This window comes from Oncorhynchus mykiss, chromosome 24, assembly GCF_013265735.2.
Source record: "Oncorhynchus mykiss isolate Arlee chromosome 24, USDA_OmykA_1.1, whole genome shotgun sequence".
NCBI classification, from domain to species: Eukaryota; Metazoa; Chordata; class Actinopteri; order Salmoniformes; family Salmonidae; genus Oncorhynchus; species Oncorhynchus mykiss.
This window is the reverse complement of record NC_048588.1, coordinates 34,603,007-34,620,845: the sequence shown is the minus strand read 5'-3', so window position 1 is coordinate 34,620,845 and position 17,839 is coordinate 34,603,007. Positions and strand designations below refer to the sequence as shown.

The window sequence follows — 17,839 nt, the reverse complement described above, 5'->3', positions numbered from 1 at the left end:
GAGACCAGAAACAGGCTGGACTAGACTATATTAAAGAGACCAGAAACAGGCTGGACTATACTATATTAAAGAGACCAGAAACAGGCTGGACTAGACTATATTAAAGAGACCAGAAACAGGCTGGTACCCAGGCTATATTAAAGAGACCAGAAACAGGCTGGTACCCAGGCTATATTAAAGAGACCAGAAACAGGCTGGACTAGACTATATTAAAGAGACCAGAAACAGGCTGGTTCCCAGACTATATTAAAGAGACCAGAAACAGGCTGGACTAGACTATATTAAAGAGACCAGAAACAGGCTGGACTAGACTATATTAAAGAGACCAGAAACAGGCTGGACTAGACTATATTAAAGAGACCAGAAACAGGCTGGACTAAACTATATTAAAGAGACCAGAAACAGGCTGGACTAGACTATATTAAAGAGACCAGAAACAGGCTGGACTAGACTATATTAAAGAGACCAGAAACAGACTGGTACCCAGGCTATATTAAAGAGACCAGAAACAGGCTGGACTAGACTATATTAAAGAGACCAGAAACAGGCTGGACTAGACTATATTAAAGAGACCAGAAACAGACTGGTACCCAGGCTATATTAAAGAGACCAGAAACAGGCTGGACTAGACTATATTAAAGAGACCAGAAACAGGCTGGACTAGACTATATTAAAGAGACCAGAAACAGGCTGGACTAGACTATATTAAAGAGACCAGAAACAGGCTGGACTAGACTATATTAAAGAGACCAGAAACAGGCTGGACTAGACTATATTAAAGAGACCAGAAACAGGCTGGACTAGACTATATTAAAGAGACCAGAAACAGGCTGGACTAGACTATATTAAAGAGACCAGAAACAGGCTGGACTAGACTAGGGTCAGTGAAGACGGGGAGAAGAGGACTAGGGATAATAGGTATGTCTCAGACTGTAATGTACTGTACCTATCTTCTCATAGAAGGGTTATATCACTGCAATGTAATGTACCTACCTTCCCATAGATGTCATGAACTGATACGTGGATAAAGATGGACGCCTCAGTCAACCCCTCCAAGTACACATGTCTATAACCTGCAGAGAGAGAGGGGAGAGAGAGAGAGAAAGAGATGGAGAGGAGAGAGAGAGAGAAAGAAAGAGAGACAGAGAGAGAGAGAGAGAGAGAGAGGGGAGAGAGAGAGAGATGGGAAAGGAGAGGAGAGAGAGAGAGAGAGAGAGAGAGAAAGAGGGGATAGAGAGAGAGATGGGAAAGGAGAGGAGAGAGAGAGAGAGAGGGGGGAGAGAGAGAGATGGGAAAGGAGAGGAGAGAGAGAGGAGAGAGAGAGAGAGAGAGAGAGAGAGAGAGAGGGGAGAGAGAGATGGGAAAGGAGAGGAGAGAGAGAGAGAGAGAGAGAGAGAGAGAGAGAGAGAGAGAGAGAGAGAGAGAGAGGGGAGAGAGAGAGAGAGAGAGAGGGGAGAGAGAGAGAGAGAGGGGAGAGAGAGAGAGAGAGAGAGAGAGAGAGAGAGAGAGAGAGAGAGAGAGAGAGAGAGAGAGAGAGAGAGAGAGAGAGAGAGGGGAGAGAGAGAGAGAGAGAGAGCGGGACAAAGAAGTAGGTAAAAGGGGAAGATGGTTGAATTCTCTAGTCTGTCCTCTCATTGCCTGGAGACTGAACCTCAAGAGTCGAGGGACAGCTGTGTCACAGACAAGACAGATGTGTGAGTGGACCAGAATAACCAGTCAGCCTCAGGTCCATGTATCAAGGTTCACAAGAGAAGACACGGTTGCCTATATATATATACAGTATATACTTATACAACACATTTTCCAAAAAGTAGTAGCATTAGTCACGTAAACACAGAAATAAACAAATGGCACATTGGATTCCTAATTTTAAGGAGACAAAGTTAAACAAATTACTACCATAAACGTACCATATAAATCTGAGCTTTTGCAACCCTACTGTAATCCTACTTTGACAACCAAAGTCCAGGTACCTTACAAAGGGCTATAGTCACATGTTTGATGGAACCTGATGCCGAAAAATGTAGATATTTTCCCTCCGGTTTTATACCTGCTGTGCCGTAGAGTACATAATGTTTCTGCAGAAGTATGGTATTCATACAACAGGACTGTTTTTTTTTGTGTGGGGGCATTGGGCACAGCCATGCACTGTTGGACTTAACTGACACCCTGCTGTTCAACTGAGATTCTCATAGAGAGAGATAGAGAGAGAGAGAGAGAGAGAGAGAGAGAGAGAGAGAGAGGGGAGAGAGAGAGAGGGGAGAGAGAGAGAGAGAGAGGGGAGAGAGAGAGAGAGGGGAGAGAGAGGGGAGAGAGAGAGAGAGAGAGAGAGAGAGAGAGGGGAGAGAGAGAGAGAGGGGAGAGAGAGAGAGAGAGAGAGAGAGAGGAGAGAGAGGGGGGAGAGAGAGAGAGAGAGGGGAGAGAGAGAGAGAGAGAGGGGAGAGAGAGAGAGAGGGGAGAGAGAGAGAGAGAGAGAGAGAGAGAGAGGGGAGAGAGGGGAGAGAGAGAGAGGGGAGAGAGAGAGAGAGAGGGGAGAGAGAGAGAGAGAGAGAGAGAGAGAGAGAGAGAGAGAGAGAGGGGAGAGAGGGGAGAGAGAGAGAGAGGGGAGAGAGAGAGAGAGAGAGAGAGAGAGGAGAGAGAGGGGGGAGAGAGAGAGAGAGAGGGGAGAGAGAGAGAGAGAGGGGAGAGAGAGAGAGAGAGAGAGAGAGAGAGAGAGAGAGAGAGAGAGAGACAAAGAAGTAGGTAAAAGGGGAAGATGGTTGAGTTCTCCATCATTGGGTTTACTTGATAGCTACCTACCAAATAGCTAGCTAGAACAAAGTGTTAATAAGATAAATTAATGAAAAAGATTAAAAGCAATTCAAATAAGTTCTTCAGTAGACATCTACTGAGGGAGCTAAGAGCTGTGTTGTCCAGTAGACATCTACTGAGGGAGCTAAGAGCTGTGTTGTCCAGTAGACATCTACTGAGGGAGCTAAGAGCTGTGTTGTCCAGTAGGCCTCTACTGAGGGAGCTAAGAGCTGTGTTGTCCAGTAGACATCTACTGAGGGAGCTAAGAGCTGTGTTGTCCAGTAGACATCTACTGAGGGAGCTAAGAGCTGTGTTGTCCAGTAGACATCTACTGAGGGAGCTAAGAGCTGTGTTGTCCAGTAGACATCTACTGAGGGAGCTAAGAGCTGTGTTGTCCAGTAGACATCTACTGAGGGAGCTAAGAGCTGTGTTGTCCAGTAGACATCTACTGAGGGAGCTAAGAGCTGTGTTGTCCAGTAAACATCTACTGAGGGAGCTAAGAGCTGTGTTGTCCAGTAGACATCTACTAAGGGAGCTAAGAGCTGTGTTGTCCAGTAGGCCTCTACTGAGGGAGCTAAGAGCTGTGTTGTCCAGTAGACATCTACTGAGGGAGCTAAGAGCTGTGTTGTCCAGTAGACATCTACTGAGGGAGCTAAGAGCTGTGTTGTCCAGTAGACATCTACTGAGGGAGCTAAGAGCTGTGTTGTCCAGTAGACATCTACTGAGGGAGCTAAGAGCTGTGTTGTCCAGTAGACATCTACTGAGGGAGCTAAGAGCTGTGTTGTCCAGTAGACATCTACTGAGGGAGCTAAGATCTGTGTTGTCCAGTAAACATCTACTGAGGGAGCTAAGAGCTGTGTTGTCCAGTAGACATCTACTAAGGGAGCTAAGAGCTGTGTTGTCCAGTAGGCCTCTACTGAGGGAGCTAAGAGCTGTGTTGTCCAGTAGACATCTACTGAGGGAGCTAAGAGCTGTGTTGTCCAGTAGACATCTACTGAGGGAGCTAAGAGCTGTGTTGTCCAGTAGACATCTACTGAGGGAGCTAAGAGCTGTGTTGTCCAGTAGACATCTACTGAGGGAGCTAAGAGCTGTGTTGTCCAGTAGACATCTACTGAGGGAGCTAAGAGCTGTGTTGTCCAGTAGACATCTACTAAGGGAGCTAAGAGCTGTGTTGTCCAGTAGACATCTACTGAGGGAGCTAAGAGCTGTGTTGTCCAGTAGACATCTACTGAGGGAGCTAAGAGCTGTGTTGTCCAGTAGACATCTACTGAGGGAGCTAAGATCTGTGTTGTCCAGTAAACATCTACTGAGGGAGCTAAGAGCTGTGTTGTCCAGTAGACATCTACTAAGGGAGCTAAGAGCTGTGTTGTCCAGTAGGCCTCTACTGAGGGAGCTAAGAGCTGTGTTGTCCAGTAGACATCTACTGAGGGAGCTAAGAGCTGTGTTGTCCAGTAGACATCTACTGAGGGAGCTAAGAGCTGTGTTGTCCAGTAGACATCTACTGAGGGAGCTAAGAGCTGTGTTGTCCAGTAGACATCTACTGAGGGAGCTAAGAGCTGTGTTGTCCAGTAGACATCTACTGAGGGAGCTAAGAGCTGTGTTGTCCAGTAGACATCTACTAAGGGAGCTAAGAGCTGTGTTGTCCAGTAGACATCTACTGAGGGAGCTAAGAGCTGTGTTGTCCAGTAGACATCTACTGAGGGAGCTAAGAGCTGTGTTGTCCAGTAGACATCTACTGAGGGAGCTAAGAGCTGTGTTGTCCAGTAGACATCTACTGAGGGAGCTAAGAGCTGTGTTGTCCAGTAGGCATCTACTGAGGGAGCTAAGAGCTATGTTGTCCAGTAGACCTCTACTGAGGGAGCTAAGAGCTGTGTTGTCCAGTAGGCATCTACTGAGGGAGCTAAGAGCTGTGTTGTCCAGTAGACATCTACTGAGGGAGCTAAGAGCTGTGTTGTCCAGTAAACATCTACTGAGGGAGCTAAGAGCTGTGTTGTCCAGTAGACATCTACTGAGGGAGCTAAGAGCTGTGTTGTCCAGTAGACATCTACTGAGGGAGCTAAGAGCTGTGTTGTCCAGTAGACCTCTACTGAGGGAGCTAAGAGCTGTGTTGTCCAGTAGACATCTACTGAGGGAGCTAAGAGCTGTGTTGTCCAGTAGACATCTACTGAGGGAGCTAAGAGCTGTGTTGTCCAGTAGGCCTCTACTGAGGGAGCTAAGAGCTGTGTTGTCCAGTAGACATCTACTGAGGGAGCTAAGAGCTGTGTTGTCCAGTAAACATCTACTGAGGGAGCTAAGAGCTGTGTTGTCCAGTAAACATCTACTGAGGGAGCTAAGAGCTGTGTTGTCCAGTAGACATCTACTGAGGGAGCTAAGAGCTGTGTTGTCCAGTAGACATCTACTGAGGGAGCTAAGAGCTGTGTTGTCCAGTAGACATCTACTGAGGGAGCTAAGAGCTGTGTTGTCCAGTAAACATCTACTGAGGGAGCTAAGAGCTGTGTTGTCCAGTAGACATCTACTGAGGGAGCTAAGAGCTGTGTTGTCCAGTAGACATCTACTGAGGGAGCTAAGAGCTGTGTTGTCCAGTAGACATCTACTGAGGGAGCTAAGAGCTGTGTTGTCCAGTAGGCATCTACTGAGGGAGCTAAGAGCTGTGTTGTCCAGTAGACACCTACTGAGGGAGCTAAGAGCTGTGTTGTCCAGTAGGCATCTACTGAGGGAGCTAAGAGCTGTGTTGTCCAGTAGACATCTACTGAGGGAGCTAAGAGCTGTGTTGTCCAGTAGACATCTACTGAGGGAGCTAAGAGCTGTGTTGTCCAGTAGGCCTCTACTGAGGGAGCTAAGAGCTGTGTTGTCCAGTAGACATCTACTGAGGGAGCTAAGAGCTGTGTTGTCCAGTAGGCCTCTACTGAGGGAGCTAAGAGCTGTGTTGTCCATTAGACCTCTACTGAGGGAGCTAAGAGCTGTGTTGTCCAGTAGACATCTACTGAGGGAGCTAAGAGCTGTGTTGTCCAGTAGACATCTACTGAGGGAGCTAAGAGCTGTGTTGTCCAGTAGACATCTACTGAGGGAGCTAAGAGCTGTGTTGTCCAGTAGACACCTACTGAGGGAGCTAAGAGCTGTGTTGTCCAGTAGACATCTACTGAGGGAGCTAAGAGCTGTGTTGTCCAGTAGACATCTACTGAGGGAGCTAAGAGCTGTGTTGTCCAGTAGGCATCTACTGAGGGAGCTAAGAGCTGTGTTGTCCAGTAGACATCTACTGAGGGAGCTAAGAGCTGTGTTGTCCAGTAAACATCTACTGAGGGAGCTAAGAGCTGTGTTGTCCAGTAGACATCTACTGAGGGAGCTAAGAGCTGTGTTGTCCAGTAGACATCTACTGAGGGAGCTAAGAGCTGTGTTGTCCAGTAGGCATCTACTGAGGGAGCTAAGAGCTGTGTTGTCCAGTAGACACCTACTGAGGGAGCTAAGAGCTGTGTTGTCCAGTAGGCATCTACTGAGGGAGCTAAGAGCTGTGTTGTCCAGTAGACATCTACTGAGGGAGCTAAGAGCTGTGTTGTCCAGTAGACATCTACTGAGGGAGCTAAGAGCTGTGTTGTCCAGTAGGCCTCTACTGAGGGAGCTAAGAGCTGTGTTGTCCAGTAGACATCTACTGAGGGAGCTAAGAGCTGTGTTGTCCAGTAGGCCTCTACTGAGGGAGCTAAGAGCTGTGTTGTCCAGTAGACCTCTACTGAGGGAGCTAAGAGCTGTGTTGTCCAGTAGACATCTACTGAGGGAGCTAAGAGCTGTGTTGTCCAGTAGACATCTACTGAGGGAGCTAAGAGCTGTGTTGTCCAGTAGACATCTACTGAGGGAGCTAAGAGCTGTGTTGTCCAGTAGACATCTACTGAGGGAGCTAAGAGCTGTGTTGTCCAGTAGACATCTACTGAGGGAGCTAAGAGCTGTGTTGTCCAGTAGACATCTACTGAGGGAGCTAAGAGCTGTGTTGTCCAGTAGGCCTCTACTGAGGGAGCTAAGAGCTGTGTTGTCCAGTAGACCTCTACTGAGGGAGCTAAGAGCTGTGTTGTCCAGTAGGCCTCTACTGAGGGAGCTAAGAGCTGTGTTGTCCAGTAGACCTCTACTGAGGGAGCTAAGAGCTGTGTTGTCCAGTAGACATCTACTGAGGGAGCTAAGAGCTGTGTTGTCCAGTAGACATCTACTGAGGGAGCTAAGAGCTGTGTTGTCCAGTAGACATCTACTGAGGGAGCTAAGAGCTGTGTTGTCCAGTAGACATCTACTGAGGGAGCTAAGAGCTGTGTTGTCCAGTAGGCCTCTACTGAGGGAGCTAAGAGCTGTGTTGTCATATATTTATATTTATTTATTTATTTTTTCACTTTATTCAAACAAAACTACAGGCAAGCTACACATCCACACTCACTAACCAGGCATCAGGCTGCCGAAGGCTACGGTCCTCTGGCCTACAAAGTCCCGTCCGATGGGGTCGTGGTCCCAGACGAGGAAACGCACCAGAGCCACCTCCGCCATGTGGAGGGTAAAGGACAGGTTCTCCTCCCACACGGGGTTAAAACCTGGACAACACACACTGTGTCAGAGTACACACCACACCACACCACACACACTAACACACGCAAATATACACACACACCACACCACACCACACACACTAACACACGCAAATATACACTCACACCACACACACACACACACACACAACATTGACATTGAGTGTGTTTGGCCCAGTACTGTCCTGCTGCCTGCCATCTGTGGTGTGTTTGGCCCAGTACTGTCCTGCTGCCTGCCATCTGTGGTGTGTTTGGCCCAGTACTGCCCTGCTGCCTGCCATATGTGGTGTGTTTGGCCCAGTACTGTCCTGCTGCCTGCCATATGTGGTGTGTTTGGCCCAGTATTGTCCTGCTGCCTGCCATCTATGGTGTGTTTGACCCTGTACTGTCCTGCTACCTGCCATCTGTGTTTAGAACAGATGACTGGGTCTAGGTGACAGTTCAGGTCACAATGACTCTGTCTAGGAATCAACAGCGGGAGAGAGGAGGGTTCAGCAGTGGGAGAGAGGAGGGTTCAGCAGGGGGAGAGATGAGGGTTCAGCAGGGGGAGAGAGGAGGGTTCAGCAGGGGGAGAGAGGAGGGTTCAGAAGGGGGAGAGAGGAGGGTTCAGAAGGGGGAGAGAGGAGGGTTCAGAAGGGGGAGAGAGGAGGGTTCAGAAGGGGGAGAGAGGAGGGTTCAGAAGGGGGAGAGAGGAGGGCTCAGCAGGGGGAGAGAGGAGGGTTCAGAAGGGGGAGAGAGGAGGGTTCAGAAGGGGGAGAGAGGAGGGTTCAGCAGTGGGAGAGAGGAGGGTTCAGCAGGGGGAGAGACGAGGATTCAGAAGGGGGAGAGACGAGGGTTCAGAAGGGGGAGAGAGGAGGGCTCAGCAGTGGGAGAGAGGAGGGTTCAGAAGGGGGAGAGAGGAGGGTTCAGCAGGGGGAGAGAGGAGGGTTCAAAAGGGGGAGAGAGGAGGGTTCAGAAGGGGGAGAGAGGAGGGTTCAGAGAGGAGAGACGAGGGTTCAGAAGGGGGAGAGAGGAGGGTTCAGAAGGGGGAGAGAGGAGGGCTCAGCAGTGGGAGAGAGGAGGTTTCAGAAGGGGGAGAGAGGAGGGTTCAGAAGGGGGAGAGAGGAGGGTTTAGAAGGGGGAGAGAGGAGGGTTCAGAAGGGGGAGAGAGGAGGGTTCAGCAGTAGGAGAGAGGAGGGTTCAGAAGGGGGAGAGAGGAGGGTTGGGCAGGGCTAGAGAGGGGGGTGTGTGGACGGTGTGTGTGTTTTACCGTTGTCGTCCACTACTCGTGTCTGCCCCTTGCAGCAGTCCACTGGCAGGCCGATGATCTCCACCTCTACAAACGGGTCAATGATCTGAAGCAGAAGAGGGAACAGAGTTACAGCAGCTTAGCAACACTACGATAACGCGTGGCAACAGATGTATAACCTGAGGTTATTGAGCAAGCTATCCATTATGTTGGCAGAAAATGATTTTGTGTGTGTGTGTGTATACCTCTCCTCGGTCCCCCAGCATAGAGTCTGGTGGTTTGGGAAGCTGCTGTCCACTGATGATCTTCAGTACCAGCTGTTTGTTGGGATATGCAGGGAGGGGGTCATCACAGAACGGGTTGAACGAGCCTGGAGCCGTAAACCAACCAATCAGAACATATACTCCTTATCTTGCTGTGTGTGTGTGTGTGTGTGTGTGTGTGTGTGTGTGTGTGTGTGTGTGTGTGTGTGTGTGTGTGTGGCTGTGTTTGTGTGTGTTTGTGTGTGTGGCTGTGTTTGTGTGTGTTTGTGTGTGTTTGTGTGTGTTTGTGTGTGTGTGTGTGTGGCTGTGTTTGTGTGTGTGTGTGTGTGGCTGTGTGTGTGTGTGTGTGTGTGTGTGTGTGTGTGTGTGTGTGTCTGTGTGTGTGTGTGTGTGCGTGCGCGCGTGCGTGCGTGCGTGCGTGTGTGTGTGTTTGTGTGTGTGTGGCTGTGTTTGTGTGTGTTTGTGTGTGTATCAGTACCTTTACACATGGGTGGAGGTTTGAGGGCGTAGCCACAGCCACCGTTCACCATGAACTTGGCTCTGTTGAGCTGCATCATCCGACCCTCTGTCTGGTAGTTCAGAGCCACTGAGGAAAACACATTTAGGACACATTTATCGGTCTGTTCATCCTCTGACCAAATACACACAGCGGTTCTGTCTGTGTGTCCATGGGGACAGGGAGGCGTGGTGGAGCACAGGGCCCAACAGAGGGTACTTGACACAGGCACAGAGAGAGAGAGAGAGAAACGTTGCCAGTGGTCAGGAGGACTGTGGGGGAGGAAAGGAGGTAGACGGACAGGCAGGGATGCGTATTGTCTAACATTATATTTATTGACTTTTTTATTTATTTAAATGTAAGAAGCATCAACAAAACGTGACAATAACAACGTTCAGAGGTGTTGTTTCTTACCCAGCTGACAGCCCACATTCCAGTAGAGCTGAGGGTTGAAGTTGGACGAGTCTATACGGTAGGCTGAGGGGTAAATTCTAGACAGCTGTCGCTGGTTGAAACACAGGAAGCGCTCAGCTCTGTGGTTCACTAGCTGCTGGGCACGAGTCTCACTGAACGACAGAACATTCCCCGGAGTACCTGACAGACGAGAGGAGAGAGAGGGATGAGAGAGGAGAAAAAAAAAAGAAATGGCTGAGCAGTGAGTGCAGAATGAGATGGACAGATGAAAGAGAAAGAGAGAGTGGAAGGGAGAGTAGGAGAGGGAGAATAGGGAGAGAGAAAGATAATTAATGGGGTGGGGGAAGAGGACGCGATGGAGGGATAGAGTGGAAGGGAGAGTAGGAGAGGGAGAAAGATAATTAATGGGGTGGGGGAAGAGGATGCGATGGAGGGATAGAGTGGAAGGGAGAGTAGGAGAGGGAGAATAGGGAGAGAGAAGCGGAGGTGGGAGAAGAGAGAGGCTGATGGGTGGGATTAGGGGTTGTTTCTGGATTGGCCTAGGGCTTGGGAAAGAGCAAGAGAGAGAGAGGGGGGAGGGACAGAGAGAGAGGAAGGGGGAGAGAGAGAGGGAGAGAGAGAGAGCGAGAGAGAGAGAGAGAGAGGGAGAGGGGGGACAGAGAGAGAGGAAGGGGTAGAAAGAGAGAGAGGGAGGGACAGAGAGAGAGTGGGGGGGCAGAGAGAGAGGAAGGGGGAGAGAGAGAGGGAGAGTGAGAGAGCGAGAGAGAGAGAGAGAGAGGGAGAGGGGGGACAGAGAGAGAGGAAGGGGTAGAAAGAGAGAGAGGGAGGGACAGAGAGAGAGGGGGGGGGCAGAGAGAGGGGAAGGGGTAGAGAGAGAGAGAGAGAGGGGGGGGGGGGGGGCAGAGAGAGAGGGGGGGCAGAGAGAGAGGAAGGGGGAGAGACAGATGTTTTGTAGGAGTGTGTGTTTATTTACAGTCGTCCAGTCCCTCCGGAGAGGCCACAGAGTTAGTGAACACCACCAGGTCTGACAGATCTCTACTCAGCTTAATCGTCTTCCTTTTTCCCTCTCCCCTACAGCAAGAAGAAAACACAGAAAGAGTATGAGAGAGGAAGGAGAGACAGAGTGGGGAAGGAGGCAGGGTAGAAGGAGAAAGTAGGACAGCATGTGAAGCTGTGTCGAAAAAGAGTGTTCCATCAAAATGACGGCTTCCACACCACAGTGAAGAGGAGTGTTCCATCATAGTGATGGCTTACACACCACAGTGAAGAGGAGTGTTACATCACAATGGCGGCTTACACACCACAGTGAAGTGGAGTGTTACATCACAATGGCGGCTTACACACCACAGTGAAGTGGAGTGTTACATCACAATGGCGGCTTACACACCACAGTGAAGAGGAGTGTTCCATCATAGTGATGGCTTACACACCACAGTGAAGAGGAGTGTTCCATCATAGTGATGGCTTACACACCACAGTGAAGAGGAGTGTTACATCACAATGGCGGCTTACACACCACAGTGAAGTGGAGTGTTACATCACAATGGCGGCTTACACACCACAGTGAAGAGGACTGTTCCATCATAGTGATGGCTTACACACCACAGTGAAGAGCATCAAAGGGATATATCTACTACAGACCAGAACACATGTAGAGTGGGAGCACACAGGCACACAATGAGCTTTCATTGACATATCAAAGTGACAGCAAAGGGATATGGAGGCAGGCCCACAATACACACACACACACATACACGCACGCACACACGCACGCACACACCCAGGAAGAGCCTTGAAGCAACTGTGACTGTTCCTGAAGACATACATAATGTATTAATATTTCACACACACACACACACACACACACACACACACACACACACACACACACACACACACACACACGAGCACACACACACACACACACACACAGTGGCCTATTCAACGAAGATGAGACACACCCCCGACAGAACAATATGTTCCTTTCTGTACAGCATGTTTCTCTGTGGAGAAACCTTTCACTTGGTCACCAAACCTGAGGGCACTTCAAAGCCTGGTTAGGGTCATTGAATGGACACTTCAAAGAAGATTTAGGGCACTTAAGAAATCTTTTGGGCCCTTCAAACACATGAGTGGATGTTGCTCCAGGCAGCAGTTCTCTTTTCTGTCAGGTATAGCAGGGTTTGAGCTGGCTGAACAGAAGACACATCACAAACCCTAACTCACTAATACTGAAGTCAATGCATGTCATTTCACACAAAGTTACCTATGACGAAACGCATTATTTATGTGTGAAAGTTTGAGTCATCAACGCATATCTCTAGGTAGATTTAGCCCTGAGCATGGGTCAGAATGAGGAGAGAGCCAATGAGAGCTGACCTGGTGATATGTCCTCCCGCCTCTCTCCCAGAGGTCTCCTGTCCTTCCTGTTCTCCATCCATACTCTGGGACTTCAGCTTGGACTTAGAGTGTCTCTGCAGGGGGAGAGAAACAAACAAACACACACACACACACACACACATATACATTTACACACACACACACATATACATATACACACACACACACATATACATATACACACACACACGCACACATACAGATAATTCCCAGTAGCATCACCCAGTTTCAACATCCTTCTCTTGAACACATGTGGTTAATACCATAAGGTTGCCAATTGGCAATTTAACACACAAAAAAATAAAAATAATAATAATTATAATAATAATAGTAATTTCATTCCTTAATTCCTTAATGTATTTATAGAAAGGACTTTTACAATGGCAGACCTGAGCCAGCACAAACATTACAAAGTCAGGATCTGGATATTGTGGACAAAGATATTTGACAAGCAAAAGATACATAAAAAAATAAAAATAGACTATATTTAACTAGGCAAGTCATTTAATTTGGGTTACTAGTCCAACGCTCTAACCACTAGGCTACCCGCCGTCCCTACACTCTAACCACTAGGCTACCCGCCGTCCCTACACTCTAACCACTAGGCTACCCGCCACCCTACATGACCATCTGGGGCGGCAGGGTAGCCTAGTGGTTAGAGTGTAGAGGCGGCAGGTAGCCTAGTGGTTAGAGTGTAGAGGAGGCAGGTAGCCTAGTGGTTAGAGTGTAGAGGCGGCAGGTAGCCTAGTGGTTAGAGTGTAGAGGCGGCAGGTAGCCTAGTGGTTAGAGTGTAGAGGCGGCAGGTAGCCTAGTGGTTAGAGTGTAGAGGAGGCAGGTGGCCTAGTGGTTAGAGTGTAGAGGAGGCAGGTAGCCTAGTGGTTAGAGTGTAGAGGAGGCAGGTAGCCTAGTGGTTAGAGTGTAGAGGCGGCAGGTAGCCTAGTGGTTAGAGTGTAGAGGCGGCAGGTAGCCTAGTGGTTAGAGCGTTGGACTAGTAAACGGAAGTTCAAATCCCCGAGCTGACAAGGTACAAATCTGTCGTTCTGCCCCTGAACAGGCAGTTAACCCACTGTTCCTAGGCCGTCATTGAAAATAAGAATTTGTTCTTAACTGACTTGCCTAGTTAAATAAAGGTAAAATAAATACATCTGGTAGGACATCCTGATGTCTGTAACGGGCAAAACGTGATCATGAAAGTTCAGAGATGATCTCACCTTTTGCTTTAGGTTGCTGATGAAGGATCGACTTTGGGATTTTTTAAGACCCTCTTTGTGATTCTAGAGGGGCAAACAGGTACAAACGAAATACGCCACATGAGAAGCTGAGAAACAGTGCTTGTGGTTTGTTACTGCTTATCTATTCATATACTGTCTATGTCTATACCTTTATCTATTCATATACTGTCTATGTCTATACCTTTATCTATTCATATAATGTCTATGTCTATACCTTTATCTATTCATATACTGTCTATGTCTATACCTTTATCTATTCATATACTGTCTATGTCTATACCTTTATCTATTCATATACTGTCTATGTCTATATCTTAATCTATTCATATACTGTCTATACCTTTATCTATTCATATACTGTCTATGTCTATACCTTTATCTATTCATATACTGTCTATACCTTTATCTATTCATATACTGTCTATATCTTTATCTATTCATATACTGTCTATGTCTATACCTTTATCTATTCATATACTGTCTATACCTTTATCTATTCATATACTGTCTATGTCTTTATCTATTCATATACTGTCTATACCTTTATCTATTCATATACTGTCTATACCTTTATCTATTCATATACTGTCTATGTCTATATCTTTATCTATTCATATACTGTCTATACCTTTATCTATTCATATACTGTCTATGTCTATATCTATTCATATACTGTCTATACCTTTATCTATTCATATACTGTCTATGTCTATATCTATTCATATACTGTCTATGTCTATACCTTAATCTATTCATATACTGTCTATATCTTTATCTATTCATATACTGTCTATTCCTTTATCTATTCATATACTGTCTATGTCTATACCTTTATCTATTCATATACTGTCTATGTCTATACCTTTATCTATTCATATACTGTCTATATCTATACCTTTATCTATTCATATACTGTCTATGTCTATACCTTTATCTATTCATATACTGTCTATATCTTTATCTATTCATATACTGTCTATACCTTTATCTATTCATATACTGTCTATGTCTATACCTTTATCTATTCATATACTGTCTATATCTATACCTTTATCTATTCATATACTGTCTATGTCTATACCTTTATCTATTCATATACTGTCTATATCTTTATCTATTCATATACTGTCTATACCTTTATCTATTCATATACTGTCTATACCTTTATCTATTCATATACTGTCTATGTCTATACCTTTATCTATTCATATACTGTCTATGTCTATACCTTTATCTATTCATATACTGTCTATGTCTATACCTTTATCTATTCATATACTGTCTATATCTTTATCTATTCATATACTGTCTATACCTTAATCTATTCATATACTGTCTATACCTTTATCTATTCATATACTGTCTATGTCTATACCTTTATCTATTCATATACTGTCTATACCTTTATCTATTCATATACTGTCTATGTCTATACCTTTATCTATTCATATACTGTCTATGTCTATACCTTTATCTATTCATATACTGTCTATGTCTATATCTTTATCTATTCATATACTGTCTATGTCTATACCTTTATCTATTCATATACTGTCTATGTCTTTATCTTTATCTATTTATATACTGTCTATACCTTTATCTATTCATATACTGTCTATGTCTATACCTTTATCTATTCATATACTGTCTATGTCTATATCTTTATCTATTCATATACTGTCTATGTCTATACCTTTATCTATTCATATACTGTCTATGTCTATACCTTTATCTATTCATATACTGTCTATATCTTTATCTATTCATATACTGTCTATGTCGATACCTTTATCTATGCATATACTGTCTATGTCTATATCTTTATCTATTCATATACTGTCTATACCTTTATCTATTCATATACTGTCTATGTCTATACCTTTATCTATTCATATACTGTCTATATCTTTATCTATTCATATACTGTCTATGTCTATACCTTTATCTATTCATATACTGTCTATATCTTTATCTATTCATATACTGTCTATGTCTATACCTTTATCTATTCATATACTGTCTATATCTTTATCTATTCATATACTGTCTATATCTTTATCTATTCATATACTGTCTATACCTTTATCTATTCATATACTGTCTATGTCTATATCTTTATCTATTCATATACTGTCTATGTCTATACCTTTATCTATTCATATACTGTCTATGTCTATACCTTTATCTATTCATATACTGTCTATGTCTATACCTTTATCTATTCATATACTGTCTATGTCTATACCTTTATCTATTCATATACTGTCTATGTCTATACCTTTATCTATTCATATACTGTCTATGTCTATACCTTTATCTATTCATATACTGTCTATATCTTTATCTATTCATATACTGTCTATACCTTTATCTATTCATATACTGTCTATGTCTATACCTTTATCTATTCATATACTGTCTATATCTTTATCTATTCATATACTGTCTATACCTTTATCTATTCATATACTGTCTATGTCTATACCTTTATCTATTCATATACTGTCTATGTCTATACCTTAATCTATTCATATACTGTCTATACCTTTATCTATTCATATACTGTCTATGTCTATATCTATTCATATACTATCTATGTCTATACCTTTATCTATTCATATACTGTCTATGTCTATATCTATTCATATACTATCTATGTCTATACCTTTATCTATTCATATACTGTCTATGTCTTTACCTTAATCTATTCATATACTGTCTATACCTTTATCTATTCATATACTGTCTATGTCTATACCTTTATCTATTCATATACTGTCTATGTCTTTATCTTTATCTATTCATATACTGTCTATACCTTTATCTAATCATATACTGTCTATACCTTAATCTATTCATATACTGTCTATACCTTTATCTATTCATATACTGTCTATGTCTATACCTTTATCTATTCATATACTGTCTATACCTTTATCTAATCATATACTGTCTATACCTTTATCTATTCATATACTGTCTATATCTTTATCTATTCATATACTGTCTATGTCTTTATCTTTATCTATTCATATACTGTCTATGTCTATACCTTTATCTATTCATATACTGTCTATGTCTATACCTTCATCTATACATATACTGTCTATGTCTATATCTATTCATATACTGTCTATGTCTATACTTTCATCTATCCATATACTGTCTATGTCTATACCTTTATCTATTCATATACTGTCTATGTCTATATCTTTATCTATTCATATACTGTCTATGTCTATATCTTTATCTATTCATATACTGTCTATGTCTATATCTTTATCTATTCATATACTGTCTATGTCTATACCTTTATCTATTCATATACTGTCTATGTCTATACCTTTATCTATTCATATACTGTCTATGTCTTTATCTTTATCTATTCATATACTGTCTATACCTTTATCTAATCATATACTGTCTATACCTTTATCTATTCATATACTGTCTATATCTTTATCTATTCATATACTGTCTATGTCTTTATCTTTATCTATTCATATACTGTCTATGTCTATACCTTTATCTATTCATATACTGTCTATGTCTATACCTTCATCTATACATATACTGTCTATGTCTATATCTATTCATATACTGTCTATGTCTATACTTTCATCTATCCATATACTGTCTATGTCTATACCTTTATCTATTCATATACTGTCTATGTCTATATCTTTATCTATTCATATACTGTCTATGTCTATATCTTTATCTATTCATATACTGTCTATGTCTATATCTTTATCTATTCATATACTGTCTATGTCTATACCTTTATCTATTCATATACTGTCTATGTCTATACCTTTATCTATTCATATACTGTCTATGTCTATACCTTCATCTATACATATACTGTCTATGTCTATATCTATTCATATACTGTCTATGTCTATACTTTCATCTATCCATATACTGTCTATGTCTATACCTTTATCTATTCATATACTGTCTATGTCTATACCTTTATCTATTCATATACTGTCTATGTCTATACCTTTATCTATTCATATACTGTCTATATCCTTATCTATTCATATACTGTCTATGTCTATATCTTTATCTATTCATATACTGTCTATGTCTATATCTTTATCTATTCATATACTGTCTATGTCTATACCTTTATCTATTCATATACTGTCTATGTCTATACCTTTATCTATTCATATACTGTCTATACCTTTATCTATTCATATACTGTCTATACCTTTATCTATTCATATACTGTCTATACCTTTATATATTCATATACTGTCTATGTCTATATCTTTATCTATTCATATACTGTCTATACCTTTATCTATTCATATACTGTCTATACCTTTATCTATTCATATACTGTCTATGTCTATATCTTTATCTATTCATATACTGTCTATGTCTATACCTTTATCTATTCATATACTGTCTATACCTTTATCTATTCATATACTGTCTATGTCTATACC

At 43.3% G+C, this 17,839-nt stretch overlaps 1 protein-coding gene across 5 annotated transcripts in view; it reads right to left on the bottom strand.

Moving 5' to 3' along the window:
* Positions 1–17,839, bottom strand: part of LOC110503217 (1-phosphatidylinositol 4,5-bisphosphate phosphodiesterase eta-1-like) — a 136,528-nt gene that overhangs the window by 17,356 nt on the left and 101,333 nt on the right. For all 5 annotated transcript variants that reach the window (XR_005039338.1, XM_036961459.1, XM_036961456.1 and 2 more), the window contains 9 exons: positions 13,359–13,421; positions 12,127–12,221; positions 10,721–10,818; positions 9,748–9,927; positions 9,316–9,423; positions 8,820–8,944; positions 8,596–8,680; positions 7,206–7,352; positions 994–1,073 (listed from right to left, as the gene is read on the bottom strand). Coding sequence is in view for 4 of the 5 variants with exons in the window: in XM_036961459.1 (XP_036817354.1) it covers positions 994–1,073; positions 7,206–7,352; positions 8,596–8,680; positions 8,820–8,944; positions 9,316–9,423; positions 9,748–9,927; positions 10,721–10,818; positions 12,127–12,221; positions 13,359–13,421 (981 nt within the window). In the remaining variant the exon portion in view is untranslated. The remainder of the gene's footprint in view (positions 1–993; positions 1,074–7,205; positions 7,353–8,595; positions 8,681–8,819; positions 8,945–9,315; positions 9,424–9,747; positions 9,928–10,720; positions 10,819–12,126; positions 12,222–13,358; positions 13,422–17,839) is intronic.